Source organism: Hyla sarda, chromosome 3 (assembly GCF_029499605.1).
Source record: "Hyla sarda isolate aHylSar1 chromosome 3, aHylSar1.hap1, whole genome shotgun sequence".
Classification (NCBI taxonomy): Eukaryota; Metazoa; Chordata; class Amphibia; order Anura; family Hylidae; genus Hyla; species Hyla sarda.
Window position 1 is genome coordinate 349,412,759 of NC_079191.1, and position 25,465 is coordinate 349,438,223.

At 44.7% G+C, this 25,465-nt stretch overlaps 1 protein-coding gene and 1 long non-coding RNA gene across 7 annotated transcripts in view; one reads left to right on the top strand and one right to left on the bottom strand.

The window, feature by feature from the left end:
- The window catches only part of SLC8A1 (solute carrier family 8 member A1), a 568,703-nt gene that overhangs the window by 17,612 nt on the left and 525,626 nt on the right, over positions 1–25,465 (bottom strand). For all 5 annotated transcript variants that reach the window (XM_056567535.1, XM_056567539.1, XM_056567534.1 and 2 more), the window contains one exon: positions 15,960–16,235. In XM_056567535.1, the coding sequence (XP_056423510.1) occupies positions 15,960–16,235 (276 nt within the window). The remainder of the gene's footprint in view (positions 1–15,959; positions 16,236–25,465) is intronic.
- LOC130362666 (uncharacterized) overlaps positions 22,462–25,465 on the top strand; it is a 67,170-nt gene continuing 64,166 nt past the window's right edge. For both annotated transcript variants that reach the window (XR_008891514.1, XR_008891515.1), the window contains exon 1: positions 22,462–22,517. This is a non-coding gene — a long non-coding RNA (uncharacterized LOC130362666). The remainder of the gene's footprint in view (positions 22,518–25,465) is intronic.

Genomic DNA, 25,465 nt, shown 5'->3' on the forward strand with positions numbered 1-25,465 from the left:
TATATTCGCAAATTTCGTGTATTCGTTATATTCGCATACTCTCGTATTCGAGGATGAAAACAGTGAGGGGGTGGGTAACATTACTATTGGTTGCTAGGGAAGTTGTTGATAACCTCTGACAAGTGTATTTGCATCATTCTAGTTGGCCCCCAAGTGAAAAGAAGGAATATGCAAATATGCGGAAAAAAGTGAATATTCGTAATTTTGAATATATAGCAAATATATTCGCAATATTCTCAAATTCCCGAATTTGCGATATTCGCGATAAAAATTCGAAATGCGAATATGCGCACCCAGCACTAAAAGGCACAATACTGCTAGGCTTTTACCCATGTGCACATACCCTAATAATATTTTTTTTAACCATGCCACTGACAAGTAAGCTATTTTGACTTTTCACTGCTTGTTTACGATAGAATCTGTTTTTCTATTAGACAAAAGCGTGTCTATTAAAGGGGTATTCCGGCCTTTTACATTGTATCCCCCCTATCATTCTGTGCCGGGTGCTGCCACTGAGACGTGACGTCATGACCACGCCTCTCGTGACATCACATTGTATTAATTTCCTTTCTCTCTATGTAACTGTAATTCCTGTTTAGGTCCGCAATGCACTTTAACATAATGGATTTTCCCACATTAAATAAATTGAATAAGCAGAACTGTTTATACTCTAATCCTAAGCCTTATATACTGGAGTTTTAAATGGCGAGCCAATAAGTACATCTGTGCAAACTTATATGTTACGCCGAGCGCTCCGGGTCCCCGCTCCTCCCCGGAGCGCTCGCTTCACTCTCCCCGCTGCAGCGCTCCGGTCACGTCCTCTGACCCGGGGCGCTGCGATTCCGCTGCCAGCCGGGATGCGATTCGCGATGCGGGTAGCGCCCGCTCGCGATGCGCACCCCGGCTCCCCTACCTGATTCGCTCTCCGTCTGTTCTGTCCCGGCGCGCGCGGCCCCGCTCCCTAGGGCGCGCGCGCGCCGGGTCTCTGCGATTTAAAGGGCCACTGCGCCGCTGATTGGCGCAGTGGTTCCAATTAGTGTGTTCACCTGTGCACTTCCCTATATCACCTCACTTCCCCTGCACTCCCTTGCCGGATCTTGTTGCCATTGTGCCAGTGAAAGCGTTCCTTGTGTGTTCCTTGCCTGTGTTTCCAGACCTTCTGCCGTTGCCCCTGACTACGATCCTTGCTGCCCGCCCCGACCTTCTGCTACGTCCGACCTTGCTTCTGCCTACTCCCTTGTACCGCGCCTATCTTCAGCAGCCAGAGAGGTGAGCCGTTGCTAGTGGATACGACCTGGTCACTACCGCCGCAGCAAGACCATCCCGCTTTGCGGCGGGCTCTGGTGAAAACCAGTAGTGGCTTAGAACCGGTCCACTAGCACGGTCCACGCCAATCCCTCTCTGGCACAGAGGATCCACTACCTGCCAGCCGGCATCGTGACAGTAGATCCGGCCATGGATCCCGCTGAAGTTCCTCTGCCAGTTGTCGCTGACCTCACCACGGTGGTCGCCCAGCAGTCACAACAGATAGCGCAACAAGGCCAACAGCTGTCTCAACTGACCGTTATGCTACAACAGTTACTACCACAGCTTCAGCAGTCATCTCCTCCGCCAGCTCCTGCACCTCCTCCGCAGCGAGTGGCCGCTCCTGGGATACGCTTATCCTTGCCGGATAAATTTGATGGGGACTCTAAGTTTTGCCGTGGCTTTCTTTCCCAATGTTCCCTGCATCTGGAGATGATGTCGGACCTGTTTCCCACTGAAAGGTCTAAGGTGGCTTTCGTAGTCAGCCTTCTGTCCGGAAAAGCCCTGTCATGGGCCACACCGCTCTGGGACCGCAATGACCCCGTCACTGCCTCTGTACACTCCTTCTTCTCGGAAATCCGAAGTGTCTTTGAGGAACCTGCCCGAGCCTCTTCTGCTGAGACTGCCCTGTTGAACCTGGTCCAGGGTAATTCTTCCGTTGGCGAGTATGCCGTACAATTCCGTACTCTTGCTTCAGAATTGTCCTGGAATAATGAGGCCCTCTGCGCGACCTTCAAAAAAGGCCTATCCAGCAACATTAAAGATGTTCTGGCCGCACGAGAAATTCCTGCTAATCTACATGAACTTATTCACCTAGCCACTCGCATTGACATGCGTTTTTCCGAAAGGCGTCAGGAACTCCGCCAAGATATGGACTCTGTTCGCACGAGGCGTTTCTTCTCCTCGGCTCCTCTCTCCTCTGGTCCCCTGCAATCTGTTCCTGTGCCTCCCGCCGTGGAGGCTATGCAGGTCGACCGGTCTCGCCTGACACCTCAAGAGAGGACACGACGCCGTATGGAGAACCTCTGCCTGTACTGTGCTAGTAGCGAACACTTCCTGAGAGATTGTCCTATCCGTCCTCCCCGCCTGGAAAGACGTACGCTGACTCCGCACAAAGGTGAGACAGTCCTTGATGTCTACTCTGCTTCTCCACGTCTTACTGTGCCTGTGCGGATGTCTGCCTCTGCCTTCTCCTTCTCTACAGTGGCCTTCTTGGACTCTGGATCTGCAGGAAACTTTATTTTGGCCTCTCTCGTCAACAGGTTCAACATCCCGGTGACCAGTCTCGCCAGACCCCTCTACATCAATTGTGTAAATAATGAAAGATTGGACTGTACCATACGTTTCCGCACGGAGCCCCTTCTTATGAGCATCGGATCTCATCATGAGAGGATTGAACTTTTGGTCCTCCCCAATTGCACCTCGGAAATTCTCCTTGGACTTCCCTGGCTTCAACTACATTCCCCAACCCTGGATTGGTCCACTGGGGAGATCAAGAGTTGGGGGTCCTCTTGTTCCAAGAACTGTCTAAAACCGGTTCCCAGTAACCCTTGCCGTAACTCTGTGGTTCCTCCAGTAACCGGTCTCCCTAAGGCCTATATGGACTTCGCGGATGTTTTCTGCAAAAAACAAGCTGAGACTCTACCTCCTCACAGGCCTTATGATTGCCCTATCGACCTCCTCCCGGGCACTACTCCACCCCGGGGCAGAATTTATCCTCTCTCTGCCCCAGAGACTCTTGCCATGTCCGAATACGTCCAGGAGAATCTAAAAAAGGGCTTTATCCGTAAATCCTCCTCTCCTGCCGGAGCCGGATTTTTCTTTGTGTCCAAAAAAGATGGCTCCCTACGTCCTTGCATTGACTACCGCGGTCTTAATAAAATCACGGTTAAGAACCGCTACCCCTTACCCCTCATCTCTGAACTCTTTGATCGCCTCCAAGGTGCCCACATCTTCACTAAATTGGACTTAAGAGGCGCCTATAACCTCATCCGCATCAGAGAGGGGGACGAGTGGAAAACGGCATTTAACACCAGAGATGGACACTTTGAGTATCTGGTCATGCCCTTTGGACTGTGCAACGCCCCTGCCGTCTTCCAAGACTTTGTCAATGAAATTTTTCGTGATCTGTTATACTCCTGTGTTGTTGTATATCTGGACGATATCCTAATTTTTTCTGCCAATCTAGAAGAACACCGCCAGCATGTCCGTATGGTTCTTCAGAGACTTCGTGACAACCAACTCTATGCCAAAATTGAGAAATGTCTGTTTGAATGCCAATCTCTTCCTTTTCTAGGATATTTGGTCTCTGGCCAGGGACTACAGATGGATCCAGACAAACTCTCTGCCGTCTTAGATTGGCCACGCCCCTCCGGACTCCGTGCTATCCAACGCTTTTTGGGGTTCGCCAATTATTACAGGCAATTTATTCCACATTTTTCTACCATTGTGGCTCCTATCGTGGCTTTAACCAAAAAAAATGCTGATCCCAAGTCCTGGCCTCCTCAAGCAGAAGACGCCTTTAAACGACTCAAGTCTGCCTTTTCTTCGGCTCCCGTCCTCTCCAGACCTGACCCTTCCAAACCCTTCCTATTGGAGGTTGATGCCTCCTCAGTGGGAGCTGGAGCTGTTCTTCTACAAAAAAATTCTTCCGGGCATGCTGTCACTTGTGCTTTTTTCTCTAGGACCTTCTCTCCAGCGGAGAGGAACTACTCCATCGGGGATCGAGAGCTTCTAGCCATTAAATTAGCACTTGAGGAATGGAGGCATCTGCTGGAGGGATCAAGTTCTCCTGTTATTATCTACACCGACCACAAGAACCTCTCCTACCTCCAGTCTGCCCAACGGCTGAATCCTCGCCAGGCCCGGTGGTCTCTGTTCTTTGCCCGATTTAATTTTGAGATTCACTTTCGTCCTGCCGATAAGAACATTAGGGCCGATGCTCTCTCTCGTTCCTCGGATGCCTCAGAAGTTGAACTCTCTCCGCAACACATCATTCCACCTGACTGCCTGATCTCCACTTCTCCTGCCTCCATCAGGCAGACTCCTCCAGGAAAGACCTTTGTTTCTCCTCGCCAACGCCTCGGAATCCTCAAATGGGGTCACTCCTCCCATCTCGCAGGTCATGCGGGTATCAAGAAATCTGTGCAACTCATCTCCCGCTTCTATTGGTGGCCGACTCTGGAGACGGATGTTGTGGACTTTGTGCGAGCCTGCACTATCTGTGCCCGGGATAAGACTCCTCGCCAGAAGCCCGCTGGTTTTCTTCATCCTCTGCCTGTCCCCGAACAGCCTTGGTCTCTGATTGGTATGGATTTTATTACTGATTTACCCCCTTCCCGTGGCAACACTGTTATTTGGGTGGTCGTTGATCGATTCTCCAAAATGGCACATTTCATCCCTCTTCCTGGTCTTCCTTCTGCGCCTCAGTTGGCTAAACAATTTTTTGTACACATTTTTCGTCTTCACGGGTTGCCTACGCAGATTGTCTCGGATAGAGGCGTCCAATTAGTGTCTAAATTCTGGAGGGCTCTCTGTAAACAACTCAAGATTAAATTAAATTTTTCTTCTGCATATCATCCCCAGTCCAATGGACAAGTAGAAAGAATTAACCAGATCTTGGGTGATTATTTGCGACATTTTGTTTCCTCCCGCCAGGATGACTGGGCAGATCTCCTCCCATGGGCCGAATTCTCGTATAACTTCAGGGTCTCTGAGTCTTCCTCCAAATCCCCATTTTTCGTGGTGTACGGCCGTCACCCTCTTCCCCCCCTCCCTACTCCCTTGCCCTCTGGTCTGCCCGCTGTGGATGAAATTTCTCGTGACCTTTCCATCATATGGAGAGAGACCCAAAATTCTCTCTTACAGGCTTCATCACGCATGAAGAAGTTCGCGGATAAGAAAAGAAGAGCTCCCCCCGTTTTTTCCCCTGGAGACAAGGTATGGCTCTCCGCTAAATATGTCCGCTTCCGTGTCCCTAGCTACAAGTTGGGACCACGCTATCTTGGTCCTTTCAAAATTTTGTCTCAAATTAATCCTGTCTCTTATAAACTTCTTCTTCCTCCTTCTCTTCGTATCCCTAATGCCTTTCACGTCTCTCTTCTCAAACCACTCATCCTCAACCGTTTTTCTCCCAAATCTGTTCCTCCCACTCCTGTTTCCGGCTCCTCGGACATCTTCTCGGTCAAAGAAATTTTAGCTGCCAAAAAGGTCAGAGGGAAAAATTTTTTTTTAGTGGACTGGGAGGGTTGTGGTCCTGAAGAGAGATCCTGGGAACCTGAGGACAACATCCTAGACAAAAGTCTGCTCCTCAGGTTCTCAGGCTCTAAGAAGAGGGGGAGACCCAAGGGGGGGGGTACTGTTACGCCGAGCGCTCCGGGTCCCCGCTCCTCCCCGGAGCGCTCGCTTCACTCTCCCCGCTGCAGCGCTCCGGTCACGTCCTCTGACCCGGGGCGCTGCGATTCCGCTGCCAGCCGGGATGCGATTCGCGATGCGGGTAGCGCCCGCTCGCGATGCGCACCCCGGCTCCCCTACCTGATTCGCTCTCCGTCTGTTCTGTCCCGGCGCGCGCGGCCCCGCTCCCTAGGGCGCGCGCGCGCCGGGTCTCTGCGATTTAAAGGGCCACTGCGCCGCTGATTGGCGCAGTGGTTCCAATTAGTGTGTTCACCTGTGCACTTCCCTATATCACCTCACTTCCCCTGCACTCCCTTGCCGGATCTTGTTGCCATTGTGCCAGTGAAAGCGTTCCTTGTGTGTTCCTTGCCTGTGTTTCCAGACCTTCTGCCGTTGCCCCTGACTACGATCCTTGCTGCCCGCCCCGACCTTCTGCTACGTCCGACCTTGCTTCTGCCTACTCCCTTGTACCGCGCCTATCTTCAGCAGCCAGAGAGGTGAGCCGTTGCTAGTGGATACGACCTGGTCACTACCGCCGCAGCAAGACCATCCCGCTTTGCGGCGGGCTCTGGTGAAAACCAGTAGTGGCTTAGAACCGGTCCACTAGCACGGTCCACGCCAATCCCTCTCTGGCACAGAGGATCCACTACCTGCCAGCCGGCATCGTGACATTATAGACAGCAAACTCTAGACTAAAAGGGGTATTCCAGGAAAAAACTTTATATTTTTTTTATATATCAACTGGCCCAAGAAAGTTAAACAGATTTGTAAATTAGAAAACAGCAAGTAGCCAGCGGTAAAGGAACTTTGCTTTATTTCACGATAAGACATCAATAAAAGCACTCAAACGGCAGTCCATAAAAACAGGAACGCTGAAACATGCATGACATGAGATATGTAAATTACTTCTATTAAAATTAAAATCTTAATCCTTTCAGTACTTATGAGCTGCTGAACTTGAGTTGTTCTTTTCTGTCTAAGTGCTCTCTGATGACCCCTGTCTCGGGAACTGTCCAGAGTAGAACCAAATCCCCATAGCAAACCTCTTCTACTCTGTGCAGTTCCCGAGACAAGCAGAGATGTCAGCAGAGAGCACTGTTGCCTGACAGAAAACAACAACTCAACTTCAGCAGCTGCTAATTATTGAAAGGATTAGGATTTTTTAATAGAAGTAATTTACAAATCTGCTTAACTTTCTGGAGCCAGTTGATATAATTTTTTTTTTTTCCTGGAATACCTCTTAAATCTTGTAAATTCAGATGTCAAAGCCATTTGACCAATTTGGCCCAATTTCCCAGTGCGGCATATACGCATGGTGATTGCTTATGTGCAGTATTATATACTACCTCAGAAATAATTAACTCTTTAGCCATCCAGCTGGCTTCAATGCTAGCAGACTCTGAGTTTTGGCTTTGAGTTGTCATTAAAGTGTTTCTCATGTATTGCTACTCCTTAAGAGACTTTGGAGCTTGGAGCACACAATATAAAGATGTCTCCTAGATATTGGTATTTCTTGACTGCCTTAAAAGTTGAACTGCCAACGTATTAAGTCACACTGGCAGCTGCCACGTTTGAGTATGAACCACCCAATTTGTTAGTTCCAGTAAAAAATTTTTACTGTCATATGAAATGAGTTATAATCTGTGGAAAATGACTTTACAAGCATTCGCTTAGGAGGTTGTGCGGAGCCAATAAACAGCTGAAAACGTCTAAGTCTTTATTAATCTATCATGCTGGAGGGACCATTGTTTATTATTGAGAGAGAAGGGTATAGACTTTTTGAATTAGCTCATGTTGGGAATATTCTTATAGTCTACCTCACTGGCACTTCTTAACCATCAAATGGCTTTGAAATGTTTGGTTTACAAAGATTGGGTATTAAAGGGGTATTCCGGGCAAAAATTGTTTATCACTTATCCAGTTTTTAAATAAACGGGTGCCAGAAAGTTGAACAGATTTGTAAATTACTTCTATTTATCATCTGTTGTATGCTCCACAGGAAGTTCTTTTCTTTTTGAATTTTCTTTTTCTCTGACCACAGTGCTCTCTGCTGACACCTCTGTCCATTTTAGGAACTGTCCAGAGCAGGATAGGTTTGCTATGGGGATTTGCTTTTCCTAAAATGGACAGAGGTGTCAGCAGAGAGCACTGTGGTCAGAGAGAAAGGAACTTCAAAAAGAAAAGAACTTCCTCTGTAATATACAGAAGCTGATAAGTACTGTAAGGATTAAGATGTTTAAATAGAAGTAATTTACAAATCTGTTTACATTTCTGGCACCAGTTGATTACATTTTTTTTCCAGTGAAGTACCCCTTTAAATGAGCCCTTAGTTCCCTGAGTACAGGTACATAAGGTGGTAGTCACCCATAGGGCAAACAAGTAGTTAATGGGTATTCTGAACTACTACTGCAAATTTTACACATTAAGATGTAGCCATGGTTATGTTGAGTGCATTAACCCAACACTGCAAGATTCCATATTGGGATATCCTAATGCACCATTAAGGTCAGTAATTGAGGAGTAATGTTAAGTTATCTAATACTTTGTAATGTTAAGTTATCTAATACTTTACACCAAGTTTATCTCAACTTTAGAAGTGTAATACAATACCTAAAGGCTAAGTTTCCACTTGGGTTTTTTTCTGGCAGTTTTTGGATATCTAATACTGCAGTTTAAGAGGATCCATAAGGGTGAAGTATAAGTCCTTCCTTTATATGTCCTATTCATTTTGAATACACTTCTGCCTTTGGCTCAAAAACTGCAATGGCAGAAATCCAAAAACTGCCAGAAAAAAAAAGTGGAAACTTAGCCAAAGCGGTTATCCAGCATCAGAAAAACAGAGTGCATTTCTTTCAAAAACAGCCCCACACTTGAGATTGTGAGTGGTATTGCAGCTCAGTTCTTTTGAAGGGAATGGAGCCAAGTTGTAACACCACATTTAACCTGAAGACAGGTGTGGCACTGTTTTTGGAAAAAATATGCTTTGTTTTTGTATTCCCGTATAATCCCTTTCACATGAAATGGATAAACATGAGGCTGGCTACATCTGTAGGTTTTAAAAGGGTACTCTGCCCCTAGACATCTTTTCCCCTATTTAAAGGACAGGGGATAAGATGTATGATCGAGAGGGTCCCACTGCAGGAGACCACCGTGATCTCCCTGCTGCACCCAGCATTCATTTAGAGCATTGGGGGAGCCACGCCCGCTTATGATGTCATGGCCACGCCTCCTCCCATAGACTTGCATTGAGTGGGCATGGCCATGATGTCACAAACCTCTACCTCGCATTGTCAGTCATCCGGCAAAGAGCGAAGTTTGCTCCATGCACTGAAGGTCTGGGGTGCCGCAACCAAGATCGCGGGGGCCCCCAGATGCGGGACACCTGCGATCAGACATCTTATTCCCTATCCTTTGGATAGGGGATAAGCTGCCTAGGGGCGGTGTACCCCTTTAAGGAATCTTCTAGAACTGCGCTAATAAATTGACATGGTAATAATGTTTAAAGAAAGAGAAATTGACTGTATTATAGTTTCAGAAGACACATAATGCTGAAGAAGAGCTCTGTTGAGTCTAGTTGTGATGATCACCGTCCTTATTTGCATGTAGATGACACTGAGCCCAGTCATGCAAAAAAAGCAGAATGTAAAGTATCAAAAAGCAAAAACTGTATTAGCAATTTCACTGTTTCAGGCTTCTACCTAAGAAGAGAATACTTCCAATACAAGAGAAAAGCAATTTACATAAGGCATTGGCAAGCTAGCCTAATCTTGCATACCCAAAGAAATGCTTATTTTAGAAGACCTTGCCCCAGTAAGACAATATAATGGAGGAAGAATAAGAAAGCCAGCATTGCTAAGAAACATCAGTGTGAGACAGAGGACGGGATGACGGAAAAGATGGGATGTTCTCTACCTGTCTTAATGATAAAGTATGTTATAATACAAGAAGACGTGAAAGCATTCATCCATATGACCTTCACATGACTTTGTCTCTGCATGGGGAAGTTTGAAACAACAAATATAAAGTTACTAAAACAAAGAGCAATGAAGGTGCAGGGGGATACGAAGATATAATGGGTCATCCTGATTTCCAGCTGACACTTTCTCGCGTATATCAGATGTCACTTTAATGTTGGAATACTTGTCAAGTGTGTCCGCTTCAATAATAAGTAGCCCAGATATGTTCTACATGCTGTCTATATATCTCACACATATGCTATAGGCTGTACATACCGTATTTTTCACCGTATAAGACACACTTTTTCTTCCCCAAAACTGGGGGGGGGGGGGGGAAAGTTGGTGCGTCTTATACAGCAAATACACATTTTGCCTGCATTAAAACCCTGTCATATCACGTTAGTCCCTGCGGCTATCAATGGCCGGGACCCACGGTTAATGCAGGACATCACCGATCGCGGTGATGCCCTGTATTAACCCTTCAGACAAGGCAATCAAAGCTGAGCGCCGCGTCTGTAGCGAAAGTGAAACTAAACCGGCTGCTCAGTTGGGCTGTTCGGGAACGCCGCGGTGAAATCGCGGCGTCCCGAACAGTTACAGGACACCAGGAGGGACCCTACCTGCCTCCTCGGTGTCCGATTGGCGAATGACTGCTCCGTGTTGGGATCCCCTGCATGGCCGGCGCTCTCCTTCATCGTCATTATGTTGTCGCGCACGCCGTCCCGTCATCCAATAGGAGCGGCATGCGTAGCGGCGTGATGGCGGCGACGGAGAGCGAGGATCCCGGGCAGCAGAGACGTTCCGGAGCGACGGGGACACCCCGGGGACGCGGCGACAGCGATGGAGGGCGACATCCAGGGCAGCGATGACGAGCTGTGACTGGTCCGGAGCAGCGGGGACACATGAGTATTACCTCCTATACCAGTGGTCTTCAACCTGCGGACCTCCAGATGTTGCAAAACGACAACTCCCGGCATGCCCGGACAGCCGACAGCTGTTCGGGCATGCTGGGAGTTGTAGTTTTGCAACATCTGGAGGTCCGCAGGTTAAAGATCACTGTCCTAAACTTTACATTGTATTTGGTTCAGAATCTTTTTTTTCTAGATTTTCCTCCTTTAAAATTGGGAGCGTCTTATATGCCAGAGCGTCCTATAGGGCGAAAAATACGGTAATTCACTATCTATTTAAATATTAGATTCCTGAACCTCTTACACTAAGCTGTATGCTCCTTAAAGGTGTACTCCGCTGCTAGACATCTTATCCCTTATAAGATGTCTGATTGGAGGGGTCCCGCTCCTGGCCCGCCTGCGATCTCCCGCAGCACCCAGCGTTGTAAACAAACGCTGGGTTCCTGTGACAGGGGTCATGACGTCACGCCACACCCCTCCATTCATGTCTATGGGAGGGGGCGTAGACATGAATTGAGGGGGTGTGGCATGATGTCACGAGGGGTGTGGTCATGACACCACGGCCTCCAGCTCCGAGCTCAGAACGCTGGAGCACCGGAGTATCCCTTAAAGTCCTGTAAACACTGTGATAAACCTCACAACCTCACTGGGAATATCCTCACAAGGCAATGTCCATACCATGTTGTATACTACTGATAGCAGCAGAATTGTGAATGGACCATAACAAAGGCTATTTTGCAGGATTAGCAAGATACAGTTAGGCTGGGTTCACATATATCAGTTGTCCGGCACAGTTTCCCTCCGGCGTGCACCAGAGGGAAACGGATGCTAGAACTGATCCCATTTATTTCAATGGGAGGTTCACAATCACTTAGCGTCTCAATTTTGACGCTGGATGGTTGGACACGCTGGAGGGCACCAGACAGCTTGCTGCGTTCCCCTGTCTGCCATCCAGAAACAATGGACGCCGGATGCCGTACAACTGATGACAACTTGTCATCAGTTGTGGCATCAGTTGCGTACAGATATAGGCTGAGTTCACCGATGCCGGACATATGTGAACCTAGTTGTATCCTAATTGGGAGGTGACAGGATTTTTCATTTGTGACTTTTTAACCCCTTTTATTAGAGCTTGCACTTACTCCTTTATGCCGGTTTCAGTTGCACAAAATGTATTTTATTGTCATGCAATATGTGATAAATTGTCATATTTTTTCACTGCCGTTTTGTATTCTGTGGTTCATGTGTCACGTATTGAGTGGAGTTGTAGAAAAATAACCTGAGATATTTTTTTTATTTTTTATTTTGTATATAATAATATCTAAAATGCCATAACACTTAAAAGGAATCTGTTAAAGGGGTTGTGCGCTGCCCTGACTTTCGGAGCTCCGCTCACAGCGTCCGGAAGTTCATTACTCCGAATGCTGTGTGCGGGCTTCCGTGTTCGCGGCCGCCGGGCGTGACGTCACACCCGCCACCTCGTGAAATCACGCCCGCCCCCTTGTGACGTCACGCCCGCCCCCTTTACCAAAGTCTATGGTCGCGCCCCCTTCCCTTAGACTTTCGTTGAGGGAGCGGGCGAGACGTCACGAGGGGGCGGGCGAGACGTCACAAGGGGCCGAGCGTGATGTCATGTCTGGCGGCCGCGAACACGGAAGCCCGCACACAGCGTTCGGAGTAATGAACTTCCGGACGCTGTGAGCGGAGCTCCGAAAGTCAGGGCAGCGCACAACCCCTTTAACTCTCTATCATGCTCAGAACTGCAGAGATGGGCAGATATCTGGTAGGGGGGAAAATAATAATAATAATAATAGTGGTCTCTTAGCTTATGGTTGTTTGCAAAGTTATAAAATTACCATTATAATTTTTTTCTAAGCTTAAAAGTGGTGGAGGCTGTGCTGAGCTTCAGCATGCATTTCTCCTCCCTCCTCCACTCCTACCTGCCCTGCATGATTGATACACAGGGTTTTATAAAAATATCATTATACAACTTTGCAAACAGCCAACAGCTAAGAGACAGGTATCATTTGTTTTATCTCTCTATCAGCTGTTTGTCTAGGTATGAGCATATAAAGCTGACAGATTCCCTTTAAACTAAGCCCCTTTATAGGCCAGAACCTAAAAATGACAAACCTAGTGAAAAGTCACAAAAAAAGGTGCAAATACTTAATAAATGAAGTGAACTCCTACAATATATTTACAAAGTGTTTGAACTTTTCATGTAGCTTATATCTATATATAAACTGAAGTTAAAGAGTACCTGTGGCATCCCTTAAAGAGGTACTCCGCTGCTGAGCATTTGGAACAAACTGTTCCGGACGCTGGAGCCAACACCGGGAGCTCGTGATGTCATAGCCCCGCCCCCTCAATGCAGGCTATGGGAGGGGGCGTCACGCCCCCTCCCATAGACTTGCATTGAGGGGCGGGGCATGACATCATGAGGGGTGGGCGCTATGAAGTCACGAGCTTCCGGCGCTAGCTCCAGCGTTCGGAACAGTTTGTTCCAAACGCTGAGCAGCGGAGTACCCCTTTAAACTGTTTTAGTAAATATTTCCCCATAGAATAACAATTCTGGAACATCTTTTCTGACAGTTCTTTGTTGCACCATTCCTCAGTTATCCTTACTAGAAATATATGAATTATTAGCATATACACTAGTCGGGGGCTTGTCTCTACATTGTCCAACCAACTGTCCAACCAAACCTGACAATCACAGTTTACTTATTAGACTCTGTTTCTATGCCAAACTAATAATAATTTGTTTATAGTTTAATAACGAAGTCCCTGGCTTACGGGAATGCGATCTGGCAATTCCGAAGTTTAAGAACTATGAATATGTGTTAGCAAAAAAATCTAAGAAAGGTATGGTTATTATGAAAACTTGGAGAAAATGGGGAACCCGGAAGGACCATTTTTCTGCACCATAGTAGAATGCTGGTATTGCATATTTTAACTATTGAATATATTGCCTAATTTGCACATTCTGCACTTTGCAGATATCTTTGTGCATCTTAAGGTTGCATATTTTATGAACATTGCACCTTTATATTTGGGATTGCATTTTAGATGTAATTGTACCTTATGAGGCTGCATTTGTATAGTTGCGCAGTTCTTGTAACTGTAATACTACTATTACTAATACTTATACTATTACTAATATTAATTGTAACGCCGAGCGCTCCGGGTCCCGCTGTCCCTCCAGAGCGCTCGCGACGTTCTGCTGTCAGCAGCGCTTCGGTCCCTGTCTCCGACCGCGAGCGCTGCTGTGTCCGTGCCGGTGGGGACGCGATCCGCGTGGTGGGTTATGTCCGCTCGCGGATCGCGCCCCGTTCTACTCACCCTCCTCCGTTGTCAGTCTTATCCCGGCGTGCGCGGCCCCGCTCCCTAGGGCGCGCGCGCGCCGGCTTTCTAAGATTTAAAGGGCCAGTGCACCGTTCATTGGTGCCTGGCCCAATCAGTGTAATCACCACCAAACACTACATAAACCCACTTCCCCTTCCTGTCCACGCTGGATCTTGTTGCCTTGTGCCCTGGGAAAGCGTTTAGTGTGTTCCTGTGTTGTATTTGCCCTTCTAAGGACGGTAAAACCACTATCCAAAAAGGATGTAATAGAGTCTGTGGTTTAGGGTAAGCAAGCCCTCTCTTCATTCCTCAACTGCACCCCCCCCCCCCCCCCAGCCTCTTGCAAATATGGCAAGATACTTCACTTCAAACCAAATAGATTTTAATAAGTCTATTATTAAAAATTAAACATATGGTCATGGGTTAGCTCAGTGCCAGGAGCACATTCCAGCTAGAAACAAAGCCAATTATACAAAGGCTATGTCGCATTATATAAGAAATGTTCACCTGGATAGACCCTGAAGACCATATGCTGAAATACTACAGCATATGAATCATATTGATATTACCAGAACAGGTGGCTACCTTTACCCACACAGATAATAAACTCTTTGGGGGGTCACATTATATATATTTTATACAATTATTATACGTACATATATATATATATATATATATACATATATATATATATATATATATATACATATACACACACATATATATATATATACACATATTATATACATATCCAGACAAGGCCAGCATTTCTATTATATATTGCAATATTTCCATGACTTGATCAAATCTGGGATGAGTCCCTGTGAATAGAGGAAGTTATAGTCATTGCTTTAAGACAAAGTCTATTAAGATGTTTATAACGTTAAATCAGAGCTGTGAATAATTTATTGGATGGGAAAACTCAATCTCCTGCCGAACACGTAGCTGATGATAAAAACAGATACATGTTTTATGTACTTGGACGCTTTAATATTTTTCCCACAAACTGATTTATAAAGAAGAAGAAATTCAAGATTCTAGATGGGGATTTGACGTTTATCATGAATATTGAGTATTGCTGACTCAGGTCTTTTTTCTTAGGCACTTTATCGCCTCCTATTATTAATGTACATTTAAACACACATCTTCTAAGTGTTTTTCCTCACTGTCTGATGTACAATACAAATCTTAGTAATATTGTTGCGTATTAACTGCTTAGACAATTAGATTGTTTTTAAGAAATATTTTCTTACAAGGCCATTTTCTTACAAGGCCCTAACTTTGTCAGCAAAATGCTACTTTCAACAGCATGTATATTGTAGGGGAAACACTGATTTGCTATCGTTTGGTAGGGAAATATCAAAATTACTATGCAAGAGTGCAGAGATCTTTCATATCAGCTGTGCTGCTCCCATGTAGGCTGTGACATCATGTCACAGGCTATCAATGCAGTCTTGTCATTCCCTGCTCTGTCCTACCCTCCCTCCTGTCAGCATGGGGTCAAAACCAGTGATGCAAAGGGAGAGCTGGTATTGCTGCTTATTAGATTCCCTACTCCTTAGATAAGGCAGCAGTGAGCCTGTTCTGCCAAAAGCTACTGTGACTGAGAAAGGCTTCTTGATGCCTTATCTTATGAGTCATAAATCTAGTGAGCAGTAATACCAGCTTTCCCATTTATATCACTGGTCTTATCTGGGCTGACAGGAGAAGAGAGAGGAGCAGGGAAGAAGCAGACTACTTTTACAGCCTGTAATGTGACGTCACAGCTTATAAGGGAGCAGCACAGCTGATATGGAGAATCTCTTCCCTATGGCTAATAATACTATAGTAGTAAGATGCTTTATTATACTCTTTGATGCCATACACGGGTTGTTGTTTTTTGCCGGAAAACTTTAACACTGAATGAAGCAGGAGTCACAGTCATACCAGCCATTACTAGCATTTGTTAAAGACTGTGCTCGGAAAGAAAATAAGAATGATGACACAACTGAAAACATATACAGTAGCAATCAAATTTCTAAATTAAATTCTAGTACAACAAACTACATGCACTTACCTGGTACCGAAGTTCCTAAAGCCACAAAAACGACTGCAGTAACAGAATCCTTCAAGCCAATAGTACAGCCAAAATGAGAGGCTAAATCTCCAATGAATCCTGTAAGGAGACCAATCATTGAAATGGACACAATAAAACAGGCCCAACCGTTCCAGTACTCCGTTGGTGGGACAAAAGCAAAAAGAACTTTCCAGAAGACGGTCAGGAAATGCATCACATAGTCGAAGCAAGATGGCAGCTTTTCCTCTCCACATTCATCATCATCATCATCCTCTCCTATGGGAAAAGTGCAAACAGAATGTTTAAATTATTACTTATTAACAGGTGAGAAATTACTACGTTTTAACAAATTGATGTCACTTGATGTAAAGTTGTTAATATTACTTAGTAAGGTTCCTGTAGTAATGGCAGAAGATGTATACAAATATACAAGGAAACTGTAGAAGTAAACCAGATATTATTTAAAGGGAACATGTTTTGTGCTTTCATGCTGCCTTAACCAGAATCGTTGGGGTGGTCCCCAGTGGCTTTTGCCTATCCTGTCGGCCTTGATTGGCAGATCATATCTCTCGTTGTTTGGGTATAAAGAGAGAGATGGTGGGGCAGGCAGAAGCCACTGGGGACCTTCCCGATGGCTCATGGTTCAGGCAGTATGAAAGTGATGACACCTAAGCCAACCACTAGCATGTGTGGCACATGACTGCAGAGGTGATGTGGATGTACATCATGGCATTGTTCCAGGAAAATCAAGACTGGCAAGGACCACTGGGACATCAGTGCTGGAGCAGCATGGGATTTTAAGGTTAAGTAATGATGGATGTTTTATTTTACAACATTTCCTGCAGCTTGCTTAATTTCTTAAACTCTAGGATAACCCATTTTTGGGTACATTCACACATACCATATCCATTGCAGATTTGATGCTGCGGATCTACTGCAGATTTCATGATGTGTTACAACCATCTCTTTGTATTGATCTAACAGCATAAAATCTTCAGCAGGAAATCAGCAGCACATATGACATGTGTGATTGTACCCTAAAATATACTGCCATTTACTATGTGCCGGTACTGCTAGAGAAATAGACACTTTTTGACAGCAGTTCTTTACTTTGGCTAGTTTCGGAGGGTTCCAAGTGGAGAATGGTGTCTATTTGCACTCACCAAAGTTTCTAGCTCTATGTTCTTTCTGGTCCTCCCATTGTTATTGTTATATCTGTCAAGTTTAATTGTGTCATAGGAACCCTATGTGGATCCATATCACCGTCCACATCAACATTTACCTCAGTGTTTCCAATCCTGTGTGCATCCAGCTGTTGCCTAACTACAACTCCCAGCATGACCGGACAGCCTCTGGCGCATTGGTTGGGGAACACTGATCTACATCCTAATTGATATGTATAGTGGCAATTGCATGCATTTATATGTGCACAATGATGAGTTATAAAAAAAAAGTCAAGCAATGATAACAATAATAATATAAAACTTTGCATTTTTCATTTACAAAAAAGTGCCCTTTTCACATCTGTATATATTTCTCTGACATGGACAATCTTTTATCAATTTTGACATACCGTATATACTCGAGTATAAGCAGACCCGAATATAAGCCGAGGCCCCTAATTTCACCCCAAAAACCCAGGAAAAGTTATTGACTCGACTATAAGCCTAGAGTGGGAAATACATCATCCCCCGCTGTCATCATCCAGACCCCCGTCATTAACACCCCGTCATCATCACCGCCTGTCATCATCCCCCTCGTCATCATCCAGACCCCAGTCATCATCACCCTGTCATCATCCAGACCCCCCGTCATCATCACCCTGTCATCATCCAGACCCCCATCATCATCACCCTGTCATCATCCAGACCCTCATCATTAACACCCCCTTCATCATAACCCTGTCATCATCCAGACCCCCGTCATCATCTCCCTGTCATCATCCAGACCCCGTCATCATCACCCTGTCATCATCCCACCCCCTTCATCATAACACTGTCATCATCCAGACTCCCCTCATCATCACCCTGTCATCATCCAGACCCCGTCATCATCACCCTGTCATCATCCCCCCCCCTTTCATCATCACCGCCTGTCAATCCCTTCAATCAGTGGTTTTCAACCAGTGGTCTTCAACCAGGCAACATCTGGAGGTCCACAGGTTGAAGACCACTGAGAAGGGATTGACAGGCGGAGAGTTCACTCGAGTATAAGCCGAGGGGGGCATTTTTAGCACCGTGCCGAAAAACTCGGCTTATACTCGAGTATATACGGTATGACCTCCCAAGCCATCTATCCAAAGGATAGGGTAAACAAATCTCCACCATTCTGGCACAAATCCATTTCATAGTATTGACTTTGCTAGACACACCCTGGGTCTTAATTGGTTTCCAATTTTTTAAATCTCAAATATATAATGCATTTTGGGTTAACATTTCCTTTATCTGGAAACAAAAAAAAGAAGCACCTGTAGATGTGAGGGAAGGAAAGATTATAGTTGGGTTGTGTTTTTACTGATAGGACTTTCGGTCAGCTGATGTCCCTATTTTTCAATCTATGGGTAATTTTGTAAAATGCCTATGCATATATTGTGTGCCTAGGAAGAAGCATTGCATACAAAGCACACATACAATTTGTCAGCTAAATGATAGAATAAAGCCAATGCAGTAATAAAAGAATTCAACATGATTCCTGCAGTCAGGCAATGTCTCTTTCTGACCACTCGCTTAATGAAACCTTTATACGATGCTATTATCTTCTATGTTTCCATGACAGGCCTATAAAATCATAACAATTGAAGCAAAATATCCTTTTGCTAGATCATACGAGAAGGTATTGAGGCATAAATCTCCCCAACAGCAATCCCTTTAGGGAATGATTAATTTGGCTTGTGTTGGATTGAATGGGAGGATGTCTATGGGCTTTTGGGATAAGCTGTCATAATCAGGATTGAGAGGCAGCTGGCAACATCTGCACTGAGAGCCACAATTAACTTAATCACAAAAAGAAGTATCATAAAATGAAAAATTGCTGGCAGCTCAGCCCGGGTGACCTCAAACAGTCCCTGCAGACCCAAGGATACTGCCTGCAATGTGCCATCTCCAAATGCACCAGGACAGGGCTCTGTGGCATTTGCCTTTGATGGCCGTAATGTCATTCAAATCTTTAATTGAAAGAATCCACAGGAGACAAAACGGAACATCTGACACTAATAGCAGCATCAGTTGTTGTCCTTCAGAAGAGCCTTCTCAAGTTCAGATTCATATTGAAACCAGTCGAAGAGCAGTTATCCTTAAATGTCAAGTATTTAAGAGAGCGGAGCTTGGCGGTTCCTACAGAATACAGATCACATGGCAGGAATCATCTGTTATAATAATAACAATCTTTATTGGGTCCAATCATCTATTTGTACTTATGACTAGGTAATATATTTCTGGTGCATAAAACCGTCACTTTCATGTCCAATCCGCACTTCAATGTTGTCAGAGCAATTGGGCCAGCCACCATGGTATCTGAAATGCATTAGGTGTTTGTGCGCTCTTTCCCAAAAGATGTCGAAGCTGCTGAACTGTTATTAACTGTGTATTAAAGGGGTACTCCAGTGGAAATTTTTTTTTAAATCAACTGGTACCAGAAAGTTAAACAGATTTGTAAATTACTTCTATTTAAAAATCTTAATCCTTTCAGTACTTATCAGCTGCTGTATGATCCACATGACGTTTTTTTTCTTTTTGAATTTCTTTTCTGTCTGACCACAGTGCTCTCTGCTGACACATCTGTCCATGTCAGGAACTGTCCAGAGCAGGATAGTTTTGCTATGGGGATTTACGTCTACTCTGGACAGTTCCTGACATGGACAGAGGTGTCAGCAGAGAGCACTGTGGTCAGACAAAAAATACATTTAAAAGGTAAAGAACTTCCTGTGGAGCATAAAGCAGCTGATACCAGAAGGATGAAGATTTTAAATAGAAGTAACTTACAAATCCGTTTAACTTTCTGGCACCAGTTGATTATAAAAAAGATGTTTTCCACTGGAGTACCCCTTTAAGCTTTTTTACTCCCGTTTGACGTCACGCTCCGCCCCTCAATGCAAGCCTACGTGAGGGGGCTTGCATTGAGGGGCGGAGCGTGACGTCACACGGGGGCGGAGGCGTGACGTCACACGCCGCCGGCCCTGCGGGCGACCATATTCATACCCGGAGCAAACGTGCTCCGGGACTGATTACAAACGGGGTGCCGCGTGCATGATCACGGGCGTCTACAGCTGCGGGACTCCCGCGATCAGGCATCTTATCCCCTATCCTTTGGATAGGGGATAAGATGTGTAAGCACCGGAGTACCCCTTTAAACCAAAGTTCTTAGATTTATCAATCTGTTTGAGGAAAAGAAAACTGCCTGATTTGCCCACAGCAACCAATCAGAGCTCAGGTTTCATATCGTAATGTGGTCTGATAAAAGGAAGCCTGAGCTGTGATTGGTTGCTAGGGGCAAAACCAAAAAGTTTTTGTCAGATAAATCTGGACCATACAGTAGTCTCCATAGTTTACAAATATAGGGGGTCATTTATTAACACCTGAATTTCGTTTCTTTACACCTGTGTGGCACACTAGTGTGTGCCAGGTGCCGCTGGTCAGCATTAATCTAGATGCCAGTGCCTTTTAATACCTGCCGGCTAATGTTTACGGAGCTTATGTGGTGCACACTTGTCAGTCAGCCCGGCGTGGCTGCCTGCATCTGGTCCTGGCTGGGGCGGCCATTGCCGAAACTGTGTAACTTTTGCAAAAGTTGCACATTAAAAATCAGTGTGTAAACTGCGTGCCAAGAACTGCACCCACAAAACGCCCACTGCATTCGCTGGCGAAGAAAGCCATATACACCAATGAAAGTCACATCAACATGTGCGCTGCAGCTTCACAAAAATATAGGCAGATTAGGGGGCCTTTATAAATAACCCCCATAGTTTACATAATTTGCCAGCATAGAAAGTCATAGTGGGCAGCTACTCAGTCAGGGGTCAAGTCCTGGGTAAAAAAAAAGTGTAGGAACTCACCCAAGATTTCCACTCAGGGCTGGTTTTGCAGGACTACTGCTAATGGGATCAGTGTTCCTGCTGTAAAAAAAAAGTACAGAAACTCTGTTCCTATGCATTCCTGCAGGACTTGAGCCCTGTACTCAGTGGTATATTGACAGTAATAGTTTGGCACCTAGGGTATCACTTAGAGATTCCACATGTGTTTTTGACTGGCTGTGACCAGTACAGAGGTGTAGCTAGGCTTTACTTCACATGTGGCATAGTTTTAGTCTGATGCTCAAACCCTCTATTTGCATAGCCTGACATAGACAGAGAAGCTAGTTAGCGCCCACCCTGGCCCCAGCAGCTGAGACACATGACCTGCCAACCCCCCTAGTTACTCCCTTATGTAGCCCCCTAGCTACTTCCTTCCTTTAAAGGGGTTATCCAGGAAAAAAAACTTTTTTTTTTTAGATCAACTGGCTCCAGAAAGTTAAACAGATTTGTAAATTACTTCCATTTAAAAAAATCTTAATCCTTCCAATAATTATCAGCTGCTGAAGTTGAGTTGTTCTTTTCTGTCTAAGTGCTCTCTGATGACACATGTCTCGGGAGCTGGCCAGAGTAGAAGCAAATTCCCATAGCAAACCTATTCTGCTCTGTGCAGTTCCTATGGGAATTTGCTTCTACTCTGGACAGCTCCCGAGACACGCGTCATCAGAGAGCACTTAGACAGAAAAGAACAATTCAACTTCAGCAGCTCATAAGTACTGAAAGGATTAAGATTTTTTAATAGAAGTAATCTACAAATCTGTTTAACTTTCTGGAGCCAGTTGATATATAAAAAACAGTTTTTTCCTGGATAACCCCTTTAAGCTCCTTAAAGTGTGCACACCTTAAAGGGGCACTCCTCCCCTAGATATCTTTTCCCCTATCGAAAGGGATCTCAGCTGCGAAACCCTAGACATCTGGTGCACGGAGCGAACTTCGCTGACTGGTGATGTGGGATGGAGGCGCCTGATGTCATGGCCACACCCCCTCAATGCAAGTCTATGGGAGGGGGCGTCACGCCCCCTCCCATAGACTTGCATTGAGGGGGCATGGCCGTGACGTCACGGACAGGGTGTGGCTGTGAAGTCATGAGCCTCAGGCGCTGCACCCGACGCTCTAAACAAACTCTGGGTGCAGCAGGGAGATCGCGGGGGTCCCCAGCAGCGATCACACATCTTATCCCCTATCCTTTGGATAGAGGATAAGATGTCTAGGGGCAGAGTACCCCTCTAAAAAAGGATGCAAGCCTATGTTTCCACATTCCAGATAAACACTACCTGTCTATGACCCAGATTTATCAAGCTGTGAGAGAGAAAAAGAGGAGGGATTTTCCCACAGCAACCAATCACAGCTCTGCTTTCACTTTACCTCAGCTCATTAGCTGAGCTGTGATTGGTTGGCGTGGAAAAATGACTCCACTTTTTCTCTCACACAGTTTGATAAATCTAAGACTATGTTATTGACTTACTGCAAGTTTAAAAGAGCATTGTAACCTGGTAAAATGCCAGTATTTATACATATTACTATGTTGCGGGCACTTTTATTTGCTACATTGTAGACATGCTTTGGTCAGTGAAGCGGCAGTTTTAATATTACATGATAAACAACAAGTCCTTATGGATTCAAAGGTCTTGTCTGACATACTATTGTTCTTGGCACAAGCCAACAGGCCACAGATGCTAAAGAGAAGCATTTCCTTTGGTACACGGTCTCTGGTGCACTGTGTAAAATGCTCATAGCATGAAGTGTGATTCGTAAAAGTATTGTGCCAGTGAGAAAAATGGAAATAATAATAGCAATAATGAGAAAGATATATAAAACCTTATATTGTGCATATGGGGAGAATGAAATGCTAACCTACTGTACAAATATTAACCGTTGTGACCCAGACAGAAAAGCCAAGTCCACGTATTCAAATCCATGTACCTCTTTTACTATGAGCAATGAATTATGACATGGATGTCATTATTTATTCAGATTAATGAATGTGACATTTTCCTGATCGCATTTAACCCCTTAAGGACTCAGCGTTTTTCCGTTTTTGCACTTTGATTTTTTCCTCATCACCTTCTAAAAATCATAACGCTTTCAATTTTGCACATAAAATTCCATATGATGGCTTACTTTTTGCGCCACCAATTCTACTTTGCAGTGACATTAGTCATTTTACCCAAAAATCCACGGCGAAACGGAAAAAAAAAATTCATTGTGCGACAAAATTGAAGAAAAAATGTCATTTTGTACGTTTTGGCGGCTTCCGTTTCTATGCAGTGCATTCTTCGTTAAAAATGACACCTTATCTTTATTCTGTAGGTCCATACGGTTAAAACGATACCCTACTTATATAGGTTGGATATTGTCGTACTTGGGAAAAAAATCATAACTACATGCAGGAAAATTTATGTAAAAAATTCTCATCTTCTAACCCCTATAACTTTTTTTTATTTTTCCACGTATGGACCGGTATGAGGGCTCATTTTTTGCGCCATGTTCTGAAGTTTTTATCGGTACCATTATTGTATTGATTGGACTTTTTGATCATTTTTTATTAATTTTTTCATGATATAAAAAGTGACCAAAAATACGCTATTTTGGACTTTGGAATTTTTTTGCGCACACGCCATTGACCGTGCGATTTAATTAACAATATATTTTTATAGTTCGGACATTTCCACACGGGGAGATACCACATATGTTTATATTTATTTTTATTTACACAGTATTTTTTCATGGGAAAAGGGGGGTGATTCAAACTTTTATTAGGGAAGGGGTTAAATGACCTTTGTTAACTTTTTTTTTTTCACTTTTTTTTGCAATGTTCTAGCTCCCATAGGGACCTATAGCTTTGCATGGATCAGCGAGATAGGGGCTCGATTGCTCAAGCTTGTAGCTCAGGCTTGGAGCAATCAAACCCAGATCGGACGCCGCGGAGACAGGTAAGGAGACCTCCGCCTGCGTCCTAACTGATCAGGACATCGCAATTTTATCGCGATGTCCCGATCAGCCCGACTGAGCTGCCGGGAAGCGTTTACTTTCACTTTCAGGAAACTTTGATCGCTGCATCTGAAGGGTTAATAGCGCACGGCACAACGATCGGTGCTGCACGCTATTAGCCCAGGGTCCTGGTGTGATGCGGGTTCACAGTGTGACCCAGTTTTTAAACACTGGGACAGGGCTCAGGGCGTAGAGGTATGCCCTGAGTCCTTAAGAGGTTAAAGGAGTACTCTGGAGGAAAACTTTTTTTTTTTTTTTAAATCAACTGGCGCCAGAAAGTTAAACAGATTTGTATATTACTTCTATAAAAAAAATTCTTAATCCTTATTAGCTGCTGAAAACTACAGAGGAAATTCTTTTCTTTTTGGATTTCTTTTCTGTCTGCCCATAGTGCTCTCTGCTGACACCTCTGTCCATGTCAGGAACTGTCCAGAGCAGGAGAAAATCCCCATAGCAAACATATGCTGTTCTGGACAGTTCCTAAAATGGACAGAGGTGTCAGCAGAGAGCACTGTGGACAGACAGAAAAGAAATCCAAAAAGAAAAGAATTTCCTCTGTATTATTCAGTAACTAATAAGTACTGGAAGGATTAAGATTTTTTTATGGAAGTAATTTACAAATCTGTTTAACTTTTTGGGACCAGGTGATATAAAAAAATGTTTTCCACCTGAGTACCCCTTTAAGGCGGAACTTCCATAGCTGAAGACATCTCTGTCCATAGCGGTAAAAATATACACACATGCAGCCTAGTCTGAAAATTCCTTCTACATGCATTTAAATAAAAAAGTGACATTCCTGGTATTCATACTGAGGACCTAACAAAGAGGGCTGGACCCTGAGTGCTGATCTCTGACATCCAAAGATTCCTGTGGATCTTCTGACTCATCTGAGGTTCTCTGAGCTTTTTCTTCTTCCTTTGTTCCTGCCATGGAGGCACACTATGTAACTGCTATTGGTTTCTGGCCTAATTCTCTTGCTACCTAACACATATTTGAAGGCTTTTCTCTCAGTCACTCTTAGGGTGGTAATACAAAGGCAGAAACATGGATGATATGATGGCTGATCTAGTAGATTAGTGCTTGCCTATTACATAGTTTGACTACCAACCTAGCCAGCCACTCACAAGAGCCCGTCTAATCATCAATGTCACCAACACTAAGTCTATGAAAATCAATGTGGACAATCCATTAAGCCAGCCAGTTGAAAAAAGTGAAACTTTCCAGTAAGTTGGAAGCCAAATTGTGCCAGATGGTGGCACTAAGAATGATATATCTACCAGAATCAGAAAGGCAAGGGGCTCTTTTGCAAGTCTCCAAAACATTTGGCGCTTGAACCAGCTCAGCGAGTGTATCAAAATGCAAATCTTTAAACACTGTCAGATCTTATGACTGTCAGATCCAAAAACTTTTTATATTTTGTTACTAATAAAAATTAAAGACCTATTATAAT